General features: G+C 46.4%; 1 protein-coding gene across 1 annotated transcript in view; it reads right to left on the reverse strand.

Moving 5' to 3' along the window:
* SCAPER (S-phase cyclin A associated protein in the ER) overlaps positions 1–14,942 on the reverse strand; it is a 363,121-nt gene extending 348,179 nt beyond the window's left edge. The window contains exons 1-2 of the mRNA XM_055130600.1: positions 14,857–14,942; positions 1,813–1,879 (exon numbers count right to left, since the gene is read on the reverse strand). Of these exons, the coding sequence (XP_054986575.1) occupies positions 1,813–1,818 (6 nt within the window). The 5' untranslated portion in view covers positions 1,819–1,879; positions 14,857–14,942. The remainder of the gene's footprint in view (positions 1–1,812; positions 1,880–14,856) is intronic.
* Between the last annotated feature and the right edge of the window lie 260 nt (positions 14,943–15,202).

The raw sequence follows: 15,202 nt of genomic DNA on the forward strand, positions 1-15,202 counted from the left end.
CCCCATATAACTATATTCCCTGGTTGTCTGAGAAGCCTTGTAGAAAATCCTAAGAACTGCCTGAAAAATCTTGCTGAGAAAGTCCAGTGTGCCCAGGCTCTCTGGGGGCTTGTGCCATATTCTGGTTCCATCCCAGACTCACAAACCGCCCGAGCTTGGCTTCCGGTTCTGCCTGCCACAAGGAAAATGTGCTGCTTTCAAAGCTGGCCAGCCCCTGGGAATTAGAAACGGCCAAGTTGGCATGCCTTAATTGATAAGACATAAAGAAGCTGGCTTATTAGTTAAATAAAATGTTATTTCAGGAGAAATTTTTTTTTAAAAAAAGAAGCTGGCTTCCGTCTCTATTCCCGTCTTGGCCAAGCAAGCCTGGCCTGGACTATGATAATGAATATTACATTCACAACTCTTCGATTTATCACTGTCCTTTACAACAGAGGTGACCCAGACATAGGACTCTTAAATTTTTTTCTCCACTCACCACCACTTTTTGCCAAAGAAATGCAACACAGGTAAGCACTGACCCAAACACATCGATTCATTACACATTTGACTTAAATTGATTTTTGGTCATTACACAACTCAGAAAAGTCTTTTTAAGGCCCTCACATTCAGTTATTCAGCCCAATATGGAGTCACGAGACAGAGTTTCAGAAGCAAGGCCCGGAGGTATGGTGTCACCAGCAGGTCAACTGGTACCTGCAGGGCAAGTGCATAAGCAGACTTCAGGCTTCCTGATACCCTAAAACTGCCACTGTGCCTTTGGCCGGACCCCCAACAACTTGGGACCAAGTTTACTAAGAAATTAAACAGCCAAAAGTTAGGTTTGTGGGAGTCACACCCACAAACCACCTCCAGCTCAGCTATACAGGCTCATTTATTCGTCTTATTTCAAAGACCCATAAATAAATATACATCACGCAAGAGATCAAAAGCCACAGTTAATCTCAGACCTGCGCGTGGCTGAACAGACCAGGGTAAATCTGAGGGGGGCAGGTTGGCCTGTGCCCACCCCCACCCTGGCAGCCGCTTGCTTCCACAATCCAAAATCACTGCCAACAACCCCCCCGCCCCCCCGCCTGACTCCACTGTCTCAGGACGGACCTCACTAAGATACAATCTGCTGAAAATTCAGGTATGTAGGTTTTGTGACTGAAATCTCCAGGCTTTCTCATGGTCGGGATGGGCTACCTCCCCCCACCTCTCTGTACTTCCAGAAGCCTCAGCAGTCACATCCACACCCCAAAGCTGCCACACAATTGACAAGCTACTCCAGCCTTATTGTCCTGATAAAAATATCAAATGCCCTGAACAAACACCATGACCTTTTAGCACCTGTATTGCAAACCATAATGCACAAAAGGAAAAGGAAAGAGAGAGCAAGAAGGAAATTACCTCCCATAGAAGGAGGCTGGGGGCAGGGGGTAGGGTGTTGTGGGATGGTGGGAGGGAAATAGGGGACATTAGTGGTGGGAAATGTACACTGGTGGAGGGATGGGTGCTGGATCATTGTATGATTGAAATCTAACTATGAGCAACTTTATAATGGTCTATCTCACAGATATCCAATTTTAAAAAAATGTTTAAAGTGGAGCTTATGCCCAACTCAATCAGCTTAATCAATGGCTGAATAAATAGCAGTACTCCTACTTAAAAAAAAATTTAAAAAGCAAGGCGACTGAGTGTCTTGTATGTAGCAATATTACATCTAAAAGATAAGTTTTTTAAAAAGGTAGATGAAAGGAAGAAAGAAAAGAAGGAGGAAAATAAAAACCAAAAAATGTACTGTGAGTTTTTTAAGGGTAATCTACTTACCATCATCCTTTATCCCCCTTCTGTGCCAAGAAGCTCAAATACCACATAAACCCATAGGCTATGACTCCTGCAATAAAAACAAATACATTACTAGTTATCATATTATCAAAAATAATATTTATACATAAAGGGACAGGAATACCATCCCTTCAACCTTCTCTCTACATAAAAATAACATATAATAAAATCACTCCTTTACAGTGCCTGCTTGTATGTGATACAGCATGTTTTAAATACACCATTCTAGATATTCAAACACTCCAACGGTCTCCAGAAAACAAGTAAAATGGAAGAGAAATAGTATTAATCACTTGACTAGTTGAAAGCATCCTAACCCAGAGCTTTAAGCTATTTTCTGAGATACAATTTATGAACCTATAAGTACACAAATTATTTCCTGACTCAGTTCATCCATACATGTTTAACTGAAACTTGTTTCATGAAGCACTGTTTATCTCTATTGTGATATGCACTCTTGATATTTCCTTCTCCATTCTATATTATTGCGGGGAAGGGACAGGACCACACCCGGCAGTGCTCTGGGGCTATTCCTGTGCTCAGAACTGGTCTTTGGCAGTGCTCAGGGTGCCACAAGATGCTAGGGAGGTAACCAGAACCAACATGAAAGACAAGCACCTTAATCCCTGTCCTGTCTCTCTGATCCTCTATTTTATCTTTAAATCTTTTTACTAAAATTATGGCAAATTAGTTTTAATAGACCATAAGTCCCCATTAATAAATTTCATAAATTGTGCCTGGAGTGATAGTACAGAGGGTAGGGTACTTGTCTTGTAAGTTGCTGACCCAGGTTTAATCCCCAGCACCCTATATGGTCCTCAGGGCCTGTCAGGAGTGATCCCTGAGCACTGTGCCATGAGTAAACCCTAAGCACAGCTAGGTGTGGCCTAAAAAATTATTTTAGTTACTAACAGAAATTTTGTCAGATTATCTTATCAATTACATAAGCTTTACATAGAACAAATCCTACTTTTCTGGGAGCCAATTCAACACAGACCAACTGGGACTGGAGAGAGAGTACAGCAGGGGAGACACCTGCCTTGTATGTGGCTGACCCCCATTCAATCCCAGCTACTACAGGTTCCCTGAACACAGAATCAAAGTGATTCATAGGGTCAGAGCCAGAAGTATCCCCTAAAGTACTGACAAATGTGGCCCAAACCCACACCCCAAAATAAATAAATAAATAAATAAATAAATAATAAGGCTAGACCATTACTCAAAGAAATTCAAGCTATGGGGGCAGGGCATAACAGTGGCTTTGGGTGCACGTCACACAAGCATACGATTGCAAGTTCAATCCCCAGTGCCACTACATGCGGCAAACACAGCCCCGAGAGTCCTGTTGTTTGTGCCCGCCAGCTCTGATGCTAGAAGTGATTTTCAGCCACACCACCACCAGGTGTGGGCAAGCACAACAGAAGGATGAGGGCCCAGTGAGCACCACGGTTGCACAGAGGCGTGAGCACTACGGCCAGGAAATGCAAGCCCTGACAAGGGAGCCACAAGCAAAGAGTGCCACCCCTGGCAGACACTGCAACCAGGACCTGCCTGAGCACAGCTGCAAAGAGTGTCCCCCACTTCGAGCACGAGGGCGAGCATGGACGAAAGGAGTGTGCGATCCTTGCAAGGTGAAGCACAGCCCCCGGCCAACACCATAAGGCAAAGCTCAAACAGCACAGCCAAACATGGGCACGGTCCTGATGTGGCTACAGGAACAGCACGGGGTGGGGGGAGTGCAGTGAGGGGTGGGGTACTACACAGAACGCAAAGGGACAAGCAAACTGCTTCCCAGAATGGCTGGGAGGGCTGGGGGGTGGATGAGAGGCAGGCTGTCTGCCCCGGGTGCATGAAATCAGAAGCTGAGACACCACGCAAGATGCACCCCAAGCAAGCCCCCAGAGTTCTGTCATTTGTGCCCACCAGCTCTGATGCTAAAAGTGATTTCCAGCCACACTGCCACCAGGTGTGAGCAAGCACGATGAAAGGATGCAGGCCCAGTGAGAGGTGCGGGCACTAAGGCCAGGAAGCACAAGCTCGGGAGAGAATACAGGATCCCACATGTGCCACCACAGAAATGGGCAGCCAGAGACAAACACCAAGAAGAACCACAACCAAGAAGCAATGCCAGACAGTGCCACGAAGAACACGCTGTGTGAGACAGGCATACACCCAAAAGAACAAGAGCAACCAGTGCTGGCGCAGATGTGGGGAGAAAGGAACTCTCCATTGTTGGAGGGAATGCCGACTGGTCCAGCCTTTTTGTTTGCAAACAGCCTGTGTTTGCAACATGAGCATTCCTCAAAAAACTAGAAATTGAGCTACCACTTGACCCAGCAATACCACTTCCTTACCTATTTCACGTAAACTCCAAAATATATTAACACATAATTGCTTTCAAAGTTTTATTAATGATAGGTAGGACTTGATTATTACCATAATAAGATCCAAGCATAAAACAAAATTTAATGTAACATTAATGTAATAACACCCTGGGTACCCAAAAACACACAGCAGAAACACCATCTGCAGTTCTGTGTTTATTGCAGCACAGTTCACAATAGCCAGAATCTGGAAACAATCCGAGTGCCTGAGAATAGATGACTGGATAAAGAAACTATGATACATCTATACAATACTACATAGCCATCAGAAAGAATGAAGTCATGAATTTTTCTTACAAATGGATGAACATGGAGAGTATCATGCTGAGTGAAATGAGTCAAAAGGAGAGGGACAAGTATAGAATGACTGCATACATTTGTGGGATATAAAAATATGATCACTTTGGACAAGAACTGAGTGTTGAAAGAAGGTACAGGAATATACCTGATAACCTTTCATTATCTGTATTACAAACCGTAAGAGCCAAAAGGAGGGGGGGAGAGAGAGAAAGAGAGAGAGAGAAAAATGAATGATTTGTCTTGGGTATGTGCTTGGGAATGGAACTGCTATATCACATGGCAATTCTTTGGTTCAACTATGAGAGAACTGCCAGGCTATTCACAAAACCAGCTGTACCATTTTTATATTCTCATCAGCCCATGGATGAGGCTTCCAGATGGATGGTAATGAGAAAGCTTGCAATATAACAGGGGTGGGGGGGAGTCAATACTAACTCCTAACCCAGAATTTTCAAAACTGCAATCATTCAGAGACTTCTTTCATGATTTTTTTTCCCCAGCTACCATCTATACCACTATTTATATTTTCCTAAAATAGAACTCCAGCCTCCTGTTGCTTCACAACTCATTAAGCAATTTTATCAGCCAGTGTGTGGAAGGCTGTGTGGGCTGAATTTGGACACAGACACACCTCAGCTAGACAGTGCTACCCTGTTTGCTCCCGGATACAAATTTCTCCAGCATGATACTGTACCGAGAACTGTAGGCAACTGTAACACCACAGGATTGCACCTCAAGAGGTATCTAGACATAGAAAAGACACAGTCCAACTGCAGGAAAAAAACAAAGAGCAATGGTAAACACTAAAAAGGGAATGCAGATACCTCTGCGTCAGGACCCGATTGGTGAGTGAATGCGCAGGTCTGAGAACTGACTACACCAAACACAGTCCAACTATAATACTAGAAATATATCAGGAAATGCCCTGTATTAAATAATCTTCCCTCACTATAACCCTTAGTTTATAAACTTAATTTTTTTCTTTCACTTTTGAGTTTTTTGTGCCAGATTAAAATAGCTTCTAAAACCCTATAGAAATATTTTTATATATTCTTTTTCTATAAGCCTTGCTCTATTTTTGATTTTTTTTTCAATTCTAAATCTTCTTTTTGTTTTTGCTTTTGGGTTATAACTGGTGGTGCACAGGGGTCACTCCTAGCAGTGCTCAGACGACCATTCAGGAAATCAAACCCAGGTCAGTTACGTGCAAGGCAGATGCCCTACTTGCTGTATTATCTCTCCAGCTCCAACTTTTTAAAAATTGTTTAAAACTGAGCCACAAACACACATCAGCCTAGGTCTCCAAGGTGCAGTTCATGAATGGCACCCCCAATAGTGCAGCAATACCCCAACTATGCCCCCTGAAAGGAGCTCAAGGGCCCAGAGCTTCTCCAGAATTGGTGCCGCCTCCCAAAATGAGTCCCCAAGACCCTGAGGTTCCTTTTGGGAAGGCGCCACTCTGCAGAGGTTCCTCCATGCTGATCTGCTTGGTTTCTATTTAAATAACAGAAATCTGCTTGTAAGCAGGTACAACGCCATAAACAAACCTACTTAATCAATGTTCCCTGGCTGGAGTCCACAGTTTCAAACTCTTTGAGGACATTTACTGATGTCTGAAAGAGCTTCCTGCTCAATTCTTTCTTGCCAATTTCCCTGAAGGCTCTTCTTTTGCTTCTCCTGCTTCTTTCCTTTTCTCTTCCTCCTCTTTGTCTACGGTGTTCCGGTGCCAGCTCCAGCAACAACCATCTGTCAAGGAGCTTTTCCACAGCACCCACTTCCACACCCAAGGATCACGGCGCTTGCATCTCCGAGCCCTGTCCTGTTGATGCCTACAATCTCCTCTCCACAGCAAACCCTTTGCAGACAAAGAACCTCCAGATTTTTTTCTTAGGTGACGTTCACACATTCCTTGGTGTCACCACGAAAGCCCAAGGAAGATTCTGGGCAGGCATCGTTAGCACCTTCCAAAAGCACACCTGAGTTTTGGGGGCTTCCTTGGTTGAAGCAACAACCTGGCAAAGGTCCTCAGCAGGGAGGAAGCTTTAAAAGGTTTCCTTGACTTAAGAAACTGCTGGGCTCTTGATAAAATTTTTTAAAAACTTTGGTAGTAGCTGACTACAATGCCAACCAATGGGTTGCATCAAAATAGTGGTACCTAAAAACAAACAAAAGTAGGATCTGGAAAAAAGGCACCACTTTGATATTGAGATGAGGATCACTAACAAGAGGATGCACTATCAACAGGAAGCAAACCCTGGAGTGGTACATTCTTCTCCCAACAGCACTTCATTTCACGGGCACAGCAAGCTCAGGAAAGAATCTGTGAAAAGTGGCTGGTGGCCCACCCAAACAGGGCTCCAGCAGCCACCTGCTTCCACATTCCAAAAGTGACTTCATGCCTACTGCACCCCCCCTCACCGCTGGACTCCACTGCGCACGCGCACGCACACACACACACACACACACACACACACACACACACACACACACACACACACACACCCCAAAGTTACCACCTAGCTACTAAAAATTTAACTCCAGCTGCATCACCCTGTTAAAAATTCGGGACTTTCTAGAGCACATGGCCGTGAACTCTACAGCATGGATAAACTAGCAGTAGTACACATGTTGGATGAGATGTAACATAGAAAGTAACCAATCTCAACTAACAAAACACAAATACAAAAAGCTTAACCTATAACAATATTTCAGTAATCTCTTATGTAGGATTTAATGTCTCGAAGGTGAGATATAACAATTTACACTAATTTTCTTCTAAGAAAACAATTTTTGATTATTTTAGCAAATTATTGATAAAAAGCAATATAAAAAATTATTGAGGGCTGCTATGAGGGCAAGCTTATGGGGCCGTTGAAAAAAATTGGAGACAATAGTGGAGGGAAGGTTGTGATGGTGGTGGGATTGGTGCTGGAATATCGAATGCTGGTAACAAATCATCATGAACAACTTTGCAAGCCACAGCATTACATAAAGTGTAAGGGAAAAATTTACATATGTAGGCCTTACCTATTCCATGTAAACTCCAAAATATATTAACACAGAAATGTTTTAAAAGTTTTATTAATGATAGGTAAGACATGATTATTACCATAACAAGATCTATGTATAAAACAAAATTTAATGTAATATACATTCAATTCCAGAGTTGAAAACGAATATATGTAAATGAGAATAGGCTTTTTATTATATTGCATTAAGTGGTTTTAATTTCCTTATTTACATAGGTCAATCATATGGTAATCACAAATTATCTCATACTGATTTACTTTCTGATCATTCTGTTTGCCATTTCTTAAAGTCGTTGGAATAAGTAATATAAGTTTGTCATGTGCCTAAGGGTGCAGGTTGAGATTGGGAGGGAAACTGGGGATATTGGTGGAGGAAAGGTCACACTGGTGGTTTTGGAACACTAAATACTTGAAACAACTATAATGAACAACTTTGAAGATCACAGTGTTTTTAATAAAAACTGATTTTTAAAAAAAGGAAGAAAAGCTGGCGGGTCCTTTAGGATGTCTTATTGCTCCCAGATCTACCAAAAGCATATTCTTATTGATAAAGCTGAAAGGATTTGGAGTTCCCTGCCAGATCATAAAAGGCTTTAGCTTGCAGCCTGCACCTCTGCCCTAAACAAGAGGCAAGACTGCCATTCTGTTCTTGACAGCCCAAAAACAAAATGAAAAAATAAAGAAAGCAAAAACAGACAATTGAAAAAACAAAGAAACTCTAAGACTGGCTAGGCCAGGGATTAAGCTCAACAAAGTGCTGTAATAAACTGAATGGTGTGTGATTTTGGCCACACCCTGCAATGCTCAGGACTTAATCTGGACTTAATCTGTACTAAGGGCTCTATTCTGGTGGTGCTCAGGAGACCATATGGGATGCTGGGGATCGAACCCAAGTTGGCCACATGGAAGGCAAATGCCCTCCCCGCTGTACTATCACTCGGGCCCTATATATGTCTTACCCTGCGGTCTTACATTCGTGCTGCACACGCCCGAGTCCTAGAGGTGGGCGCGTGAGACTAACTCGAGCGTCTGCCTCCCTTACCGTGCGTGGACACTCAGGTTCTGAAGCACAGACAGTATTCAGGCCCCGAATTGGGAGAAGCCTGCCGGCAGCGTTTCCCTAAGACACATAGGCAGGCCTCGCTAGCCCCACGGCAGGTCATCTAGGAAGCGTTCGTTTGCAAGTAGGACAGCAGAAGCCCATGGTCACAGTTACCCTCCAGTGTTCACAGAACCTATCACCTGTCTGTCCATTTTTTTCTGAAACTGAAAAGAACCTGTTTGCCGTTCTGAGTCTGGAAGCTGACAGAGCTGGTTCTTTACGCAATCAAACACTAGCAGTGACCTGCCACAGTTTTTTGCTCAATGAAAAGCTGCCGAATAGGGTAGAATAAGTATCTTGAAGAGCAATACTAGGGGGCTGGAGCGATAGCTCCTAGGGTAGGGCGTTTGCCTTAAAGGCAGACAGCCCAGGTTCAATTCCCAGCATCCCATATGGTGCCCTGAGCACTGCCGGGAATAATTCCTGAGTACAGAGCCAGAAGTAACCCCTGTGCATCACCAGGTGTGACCCAAAAAGCAACAACAACAACAAAAGAGCAATACTGATACTATAATTCCAAAATTCCAAGTTGTTTAATAAGTTTTCAATTTCAATCATTCTGAGGGCACTTCCCTTGCACGCAGCCGACCTGCGACCCGGGTTTGATCCCCGGCATCCATATGGTCCCCTAAGTTCATCAGGAGTGATCCCCTCAGTGCAGAGCCCAGAGTCAGCCCTGAGCACCAATGGATGTCACCTCCCAAACCTGAGAGAGAGAGATTCCAATTCCAATTGTTCTCCTCTCCATTGCCATGAATACATCAACCATGAGGCATTTATTTTCTCTCATGAACCTGGCATGACTCGGAAAATACCTGAACTGCCTCACTCTCCAAACACTACATAAAAAGTAGGTCTAACATGGAATTGGAATCTCTCCAAATTAAACATGATGTTTGAGATTCCTCCCTCACCCCCCAATCAGGAACAGGGTTCCTCCAGGACTACCAATGCAGAGGGAATCCCTGAAATCAACTGAGACACTGCAATGTATTTTAACTTATATTTTTCAAAAACCACACATGATAAGCTTAACATTATAAAAATTTATTGCTGGGTCAGAGAGATAGCACGGAGTATTAAGCCTTGCATGTGGACGATCACAGTTCAACCTCTGGCATCCCATATAGTCCCCCGAGCACCGCCAGGAGTGATCCCTGAGTGCAGAGCCAGGAACAAGCCCCTGAGTGCTTAAAAACAACCCCAAAATGAAACAAAAAAACACATATTAAGAAGTAGTAATTATGGCCAAGGAGAAAGGTCAATGGACTGAAGTTTGAACCTTTAACATTGGGGGCTCCAGGTTCCATCTCAGTACCCCTTGTCCCCCAAAACACCACTGGGCGTAGTCCTGAGCACCAGGAGGGGCCCCCAGATCTGACTGCTCCTAGGGAGGTACCCCAAATAAGCAGCAATTACATTAGCAAGATTTCACAAGCTATTAAGTGTTTGATGTCACAGAGAAAATGTTTCATTTCCTTCTAATAACTGTGAAGTTTTACCAATAAACTACAGACCTTTTCAGTTTGCATTCTATAAAACCTACCACTAAAGCCAGACTATCCGAAAATCTTGTGAAAATATTTCTATCTCAGCCAAACACCTAGAACTATATTTACTAATGATATTTTAATTTACTGGAGTGATGGCACAGTGGATACGGTGTTTGCTTTGCACACGGCCGATCGGGGTTCGATTCCTCCGTCCTTCTCGGAGAGCCCGGCAAGCTACCGAGAGTATCCAGCCTGCACGGCAGAGCCTGGCAAGCTACCCGTGGTGTATTCAATATGCCAAAAACAGTAACAAGTCTCACAATGGAGACGTTACTGGTGCCTGCTCGAGCAAATGATGAACAACAGGATGACAATGACAGTAACAGTGACAGTGACCATTTATAGTTTGCATTTCTACAATTTCAGAAATTCCAATTTCACAATGGATATCAGATTGCACCAGCAGCAAGAAATGCCTTAGTTTTCTACAAGACATAGCCATCAAGCCTACTGAATGTTCACATGATTCCCTGGTGAAGAATTTTTTGCTTCTTTAAAAGTAAGTTAGGTGATGTATAAAGGTGAAACAAGACCTCAAGTCCCTTCATCTTATTTATCTTTAAAACATTCCTGTAGGGTCCAGAGAGACAGATAGCAGGTAGGGTGCTTGCCTTAACCACAGCTGACCCGAGTTCAATCCCTAGCACCCTAGTTGGCCCCTCAGGCCTCGCCAGGAGTGATCCCTGATCACAGAGCCAGAAATAAACCCTGAGCACCACCAGGTATGGCCCAAAAAAATAACAAAATAAAATATTCCCGTAAAGGTTTTAAATCACTGTATCACTGTAGATTTGCTCCAGGAGGCACCAGTAACTTCTCCATTGTGATACTTGTTGTTACTGTTTTTGGTATATCAAATACACCACTGGGAGCTTGCCAGGCTCTGCCGTGGGGGTGAGATACTCTCGGTAGCTTGCTGGGCTCTCCGAGAGGGGTGGAGGAATCAAACCCGGGTCAGCCGCATGCAAGACGAATTCCCTAGCCGTTGTGCTAACACTCCAGCCCAAGGGTTTAAATAAATATATTAATAAAATCACTATAAAGTCAACCTTTCGGTGATTCTTAGATAGCTATGAAGACGTCTGTGGAAAAATTTATTATTATTATTTTTTTAATCATACCCAGAGGTGTTCATGGATCACTCCTGGTGATGCTCTGAGAACCATCTGTGATGCTGGGGATAGAAACAGGGTCACCTGGGAGCAAGGCAAGTGCCTTCCCCACTGTACTATCTCTCCACCCCCCTAAACATCAGGCTTTAAACCTTAACACCTAATATTTAAAGTACCATATCCAGTGCTCACTTCAGCAACACATATACTAGAAAATTGGAACAACAGAGAAGAAATTATCATGGCCCCTACAAGAGTGACAGGCAAAGCCGTCAAGCATTCCATATTAAGAAATAAATAAATAACTCTGTCCTTTAGGCCCTTCGGGATAGTGCCGTGGCTGCCTTTTGAGCATGTGGTGACAAGTTCAAATGTCTGGTGCCCCACATGCAGCGAGCAGCCTTAGCAACTCTGCCGTTGGTCTTCCCAGCCAGCACCCACGCCTGTGTTAGCTGCATGGGGGGGGGGGGGCATGAGTCCAGGTGAACACAACCAATAAACAGGCAGGAGCACAGCCAGGAAGAACAAGCTCTAGCAAGCACGTGTGCAGACACTGCAGGGAGTATTACAGCCACAACCCACAGGCCTCAGTGAAAAGTGTGTGATCCCGGGGGGTTGGGGGAAAGCACTGCAAGGAAGAGAGCACAAACTTCAGTGAGTACCTCCGCAACCTACAACGTGACACTAGCAAGATACAAGGAATAGTCTGTGAGCACCACAGCCAGGCCCTCAGTCAGCACGTCAACAACGATGAAGCAAAGTGAAGGAGGAGGAAGGGATGAAAATTAAAAAGGACTTTATTTTCTTTTAAGTCACTGTATCACTGTATCACTGTCATCCTGTTGCACATCGATTTGCTCGAGCAGGCACCAGTAACCTCTTCGTTGTAAGACTTGTTGCTACTGTTTTGGCATATAGAATACGCCATGGATAGCTTGCCAGGCTCTGCCGTGCAGGCAGAATACTCTCAGTAGCTTGCTGGGCTCTCCAAGAGGGGAAGGAATCAAACCCAGGTCAGCTGCTTGCAAGGCAAATGCCCTACCCGCTGTGGTAAATTAATGTGTTTAAAAATTGCCAATTTATCACTGATTTACAGTGTTGTGGAATTCCAGGTAATCTTTATTTATCTCTATGTGTTGGTATCAGTACTTCCACAATAATAATTTAAAAAGGGGAGGGGACAGATCTCCCGTATGTTGGGATAAAGATGAAACACAGTAAGGGAACAATAAATGGTCAAAGTCATAGAAAAAATGAATATTTTTTCTATAAAACTGAAGTGACACGGGGGTAAGGGAAGCTGGGTTGCATCCTTGTGACACCAGTGGAGGAAAGCAGGCTGTCTGGTGGTGCTTGCAGTGTTGGAATAATGAAAAGTATGACAGAAAATATTGTAAATCCCCATACCTCAGTAAAAATGGTTTAATAAAAAATAAATTAAATTTTTTTTAAAAGTACTCTATCTTTGGGCCCTGGTCCCAAAGTTATTTATAACTGCATTGGTATAATAACATTGATTATGTTCCCATTCATAATACACCAGGTTGAATGGCTTATAGAGAATAAAAACAGCTCAACAAAAACAAAAGCGGGGGGAGGGGGGAGGCACGAGAGCAGAAGGGGGACAAAGAGTGGGCAGGGCGTTGCTTTGTCCACCACAGACTGGGGTTGATTCCTGGCACCCCAGATGGTTCTCAAACCCAGCCAAGAGTGATCACTGAGCTGAGAAACAGGAATAAACCCAAGCACCACTGGGTGTGGCCCCAAAACAAACAAACAAAAGAAATACGGCTCAAGGGAGTAGGAAGAAAGAAATGAAACATTGATTGAGCGCTTATTACAGGACAGGAACAGTGCTAAATGCTCTAGGCACCACACCCACAAACACTTGGATGGACATTTATGAGAGAGCAAAGATCTCTTTTTTTCCCTATTGTTTTGGTTTTGGAGGGTCACACCCAGTGGTGCTCAGGGGTCACTCCTGGTGGTGCTCAGGGGACCATACCTGGTGCCAGGAATCCAGTGGAGTTGGCCACATGCGAAGCAAGCTCCACCACTGCTGTGCTCTCTCTGCCCGCCTCCCACTTCTACTTTATGGTCAAAGAAATCCAGGCTTAGCAAAACGAAGCAATCTCTGAAAGGACAGGCAGAGCTCGGAGACAAACTAGGATTGTTCCCAGCAGTCTGATCACACCTCCTCCCACAGAGACAACTTTTCAGTTCCTGTAAATAGACCCTCCTGTAAAAACAGCAACTCCAGAACTATTCTGGCAGGTAAGGCGCTTGCCTCAACAGTGGAGGCAGCTTTGATGTCCCTCACTGCCTGTGGTTCCCCAGGAGTAAGCCCTGAGCACCACCGGGTGTGACCCCAAAACAAAACAAAACAGAAAATAGCAATTTCTTTAGTGGGTATTATTCAGGTCAGCTCTATGGAGCACATATCACTCTACACCCCACACTGAGAAGCTAAGTCACAGTTCCCAGGAGAAAACACAAGGCTAAGAGTACCAGCATGAACATGGGCCGGGGTGTGGTCAGTGTGAAAGCTCGACTCTGGACCAACCACTCAAAGGTGAGTGACCAGGATCACCAAGTAAACCTTCACTGCACTTCACATTCCCAATTCCTAACGTGGCCGGAGCACCAACCCCATCCTTCTCCCTCGGACTGTTGGGGCAGATGAAATAACTTCATGTTGGTGAAATCAGTTAGGTCCCCAATCACAGTAAGTGTAAGGAATCACTATCTGGCAGGATGGCACCTACTGAACGGAAAGTGACTTGGCACACACAGTATGAGGACACTGTCCACTGGTCCACTAGGGACTGGACAGGGCTCCTGACAACAGCAGAGTAGACCCAGGACCAGTTTTCTTTCTGCTCTGTCCCTCCCAGGAGGCCGAAAGGCGAGAATGAATGAGTGGCAGAGGCTGGTGCCGGGCCTCCCGGCAGGCGGCCAAGCCTGGTGTCCACCCCACCGCTGCCCAGCCTCCGCCCCTGCACGCTGGCCAGCCAGAGCACCCATTCCCACCGGCTTCCCGGGGCCTCCCAACACCTTATCACCGCGCAGGGCACGCGCGGTAAGCCCCGCTGGACAGGAGACACGATGGTGGCCAGCACCTGTCAAAAGAGGGTGGCGGCGGCCGAGGCTCGTCTGAAAGCCCTTTGCAGACTGGACATTCCAGAAGCCTGGACACGTGCAGCCAAGGCCGCCCCCCAGCCCAGCCCAGCCCTCCAGCGGCGGGGCGCGCGGGGTGCCACCGTGCCCCACCCCCCGGCTGAGCCCCGGGACAGGCCCAAAGCCGGCCCGGCCCGCCCCAGGGGTCCCCTAAGGACACCCCCGGCCCTACGGGGCGGCCGCGCCTCCCCTCCCCCAGCTTCGATCTCCGCCCGCACGCCCAGGTGAGGGGGGCGGGGGGGTGAAAGGGCGTACCCCGCCGCCATTTTGTCCCCGCAGCCCCCACGACGCACCGGGCCGGCCCGCGCCCGCGCCCCCCAGCCGCGCCCACCCCGAACTGCGCGACGCGCGCCCCTCGCGGACACTCACCCCCGGCCGCCCTGCGCACTTCGGGGCGGCTCCGAGCGTCCCGCCGGGAAAGGGGCGGGGCTGCCGCGGGGCGGGGCTGCCGGGACCACGTGACCCTCGCGGTCACGCCCCCATCCCGCTCCGCGCCCGGGCGGCCCGCGCGCACGCGCAGCCCGTACGGCCATCGGGTCCCCCGCCGAGGCGGGGAGCCCGGGACGTGGGTGCGCCCGCGAGGGCCTCGCGCGCGGCCGCGTCCCGACGCCGGTTTCCGCACTCGCCCCTTGCGCGCCCCCGCCGCTCTCGGCGGCACGCTCGAGATTCTCTGCTTCCGGATTCTATCCGGTGCTGCCCACCTTATCGCCCAAGC

This window comes from Sorex araneus, chromosome 3 (genome assembly GCF_027595985.1).
Source record: "Sorex araneus isolate mSorAra2 chromosome 3, mSorAra2.pri, whole genome shotgun sequence".
Taxonomy (NCBI): Eukaryota; Metazoa; Chordata; class Mammalia; order Eulipotyphla; family Soricidae; genus Sorex; species Sorex araneus.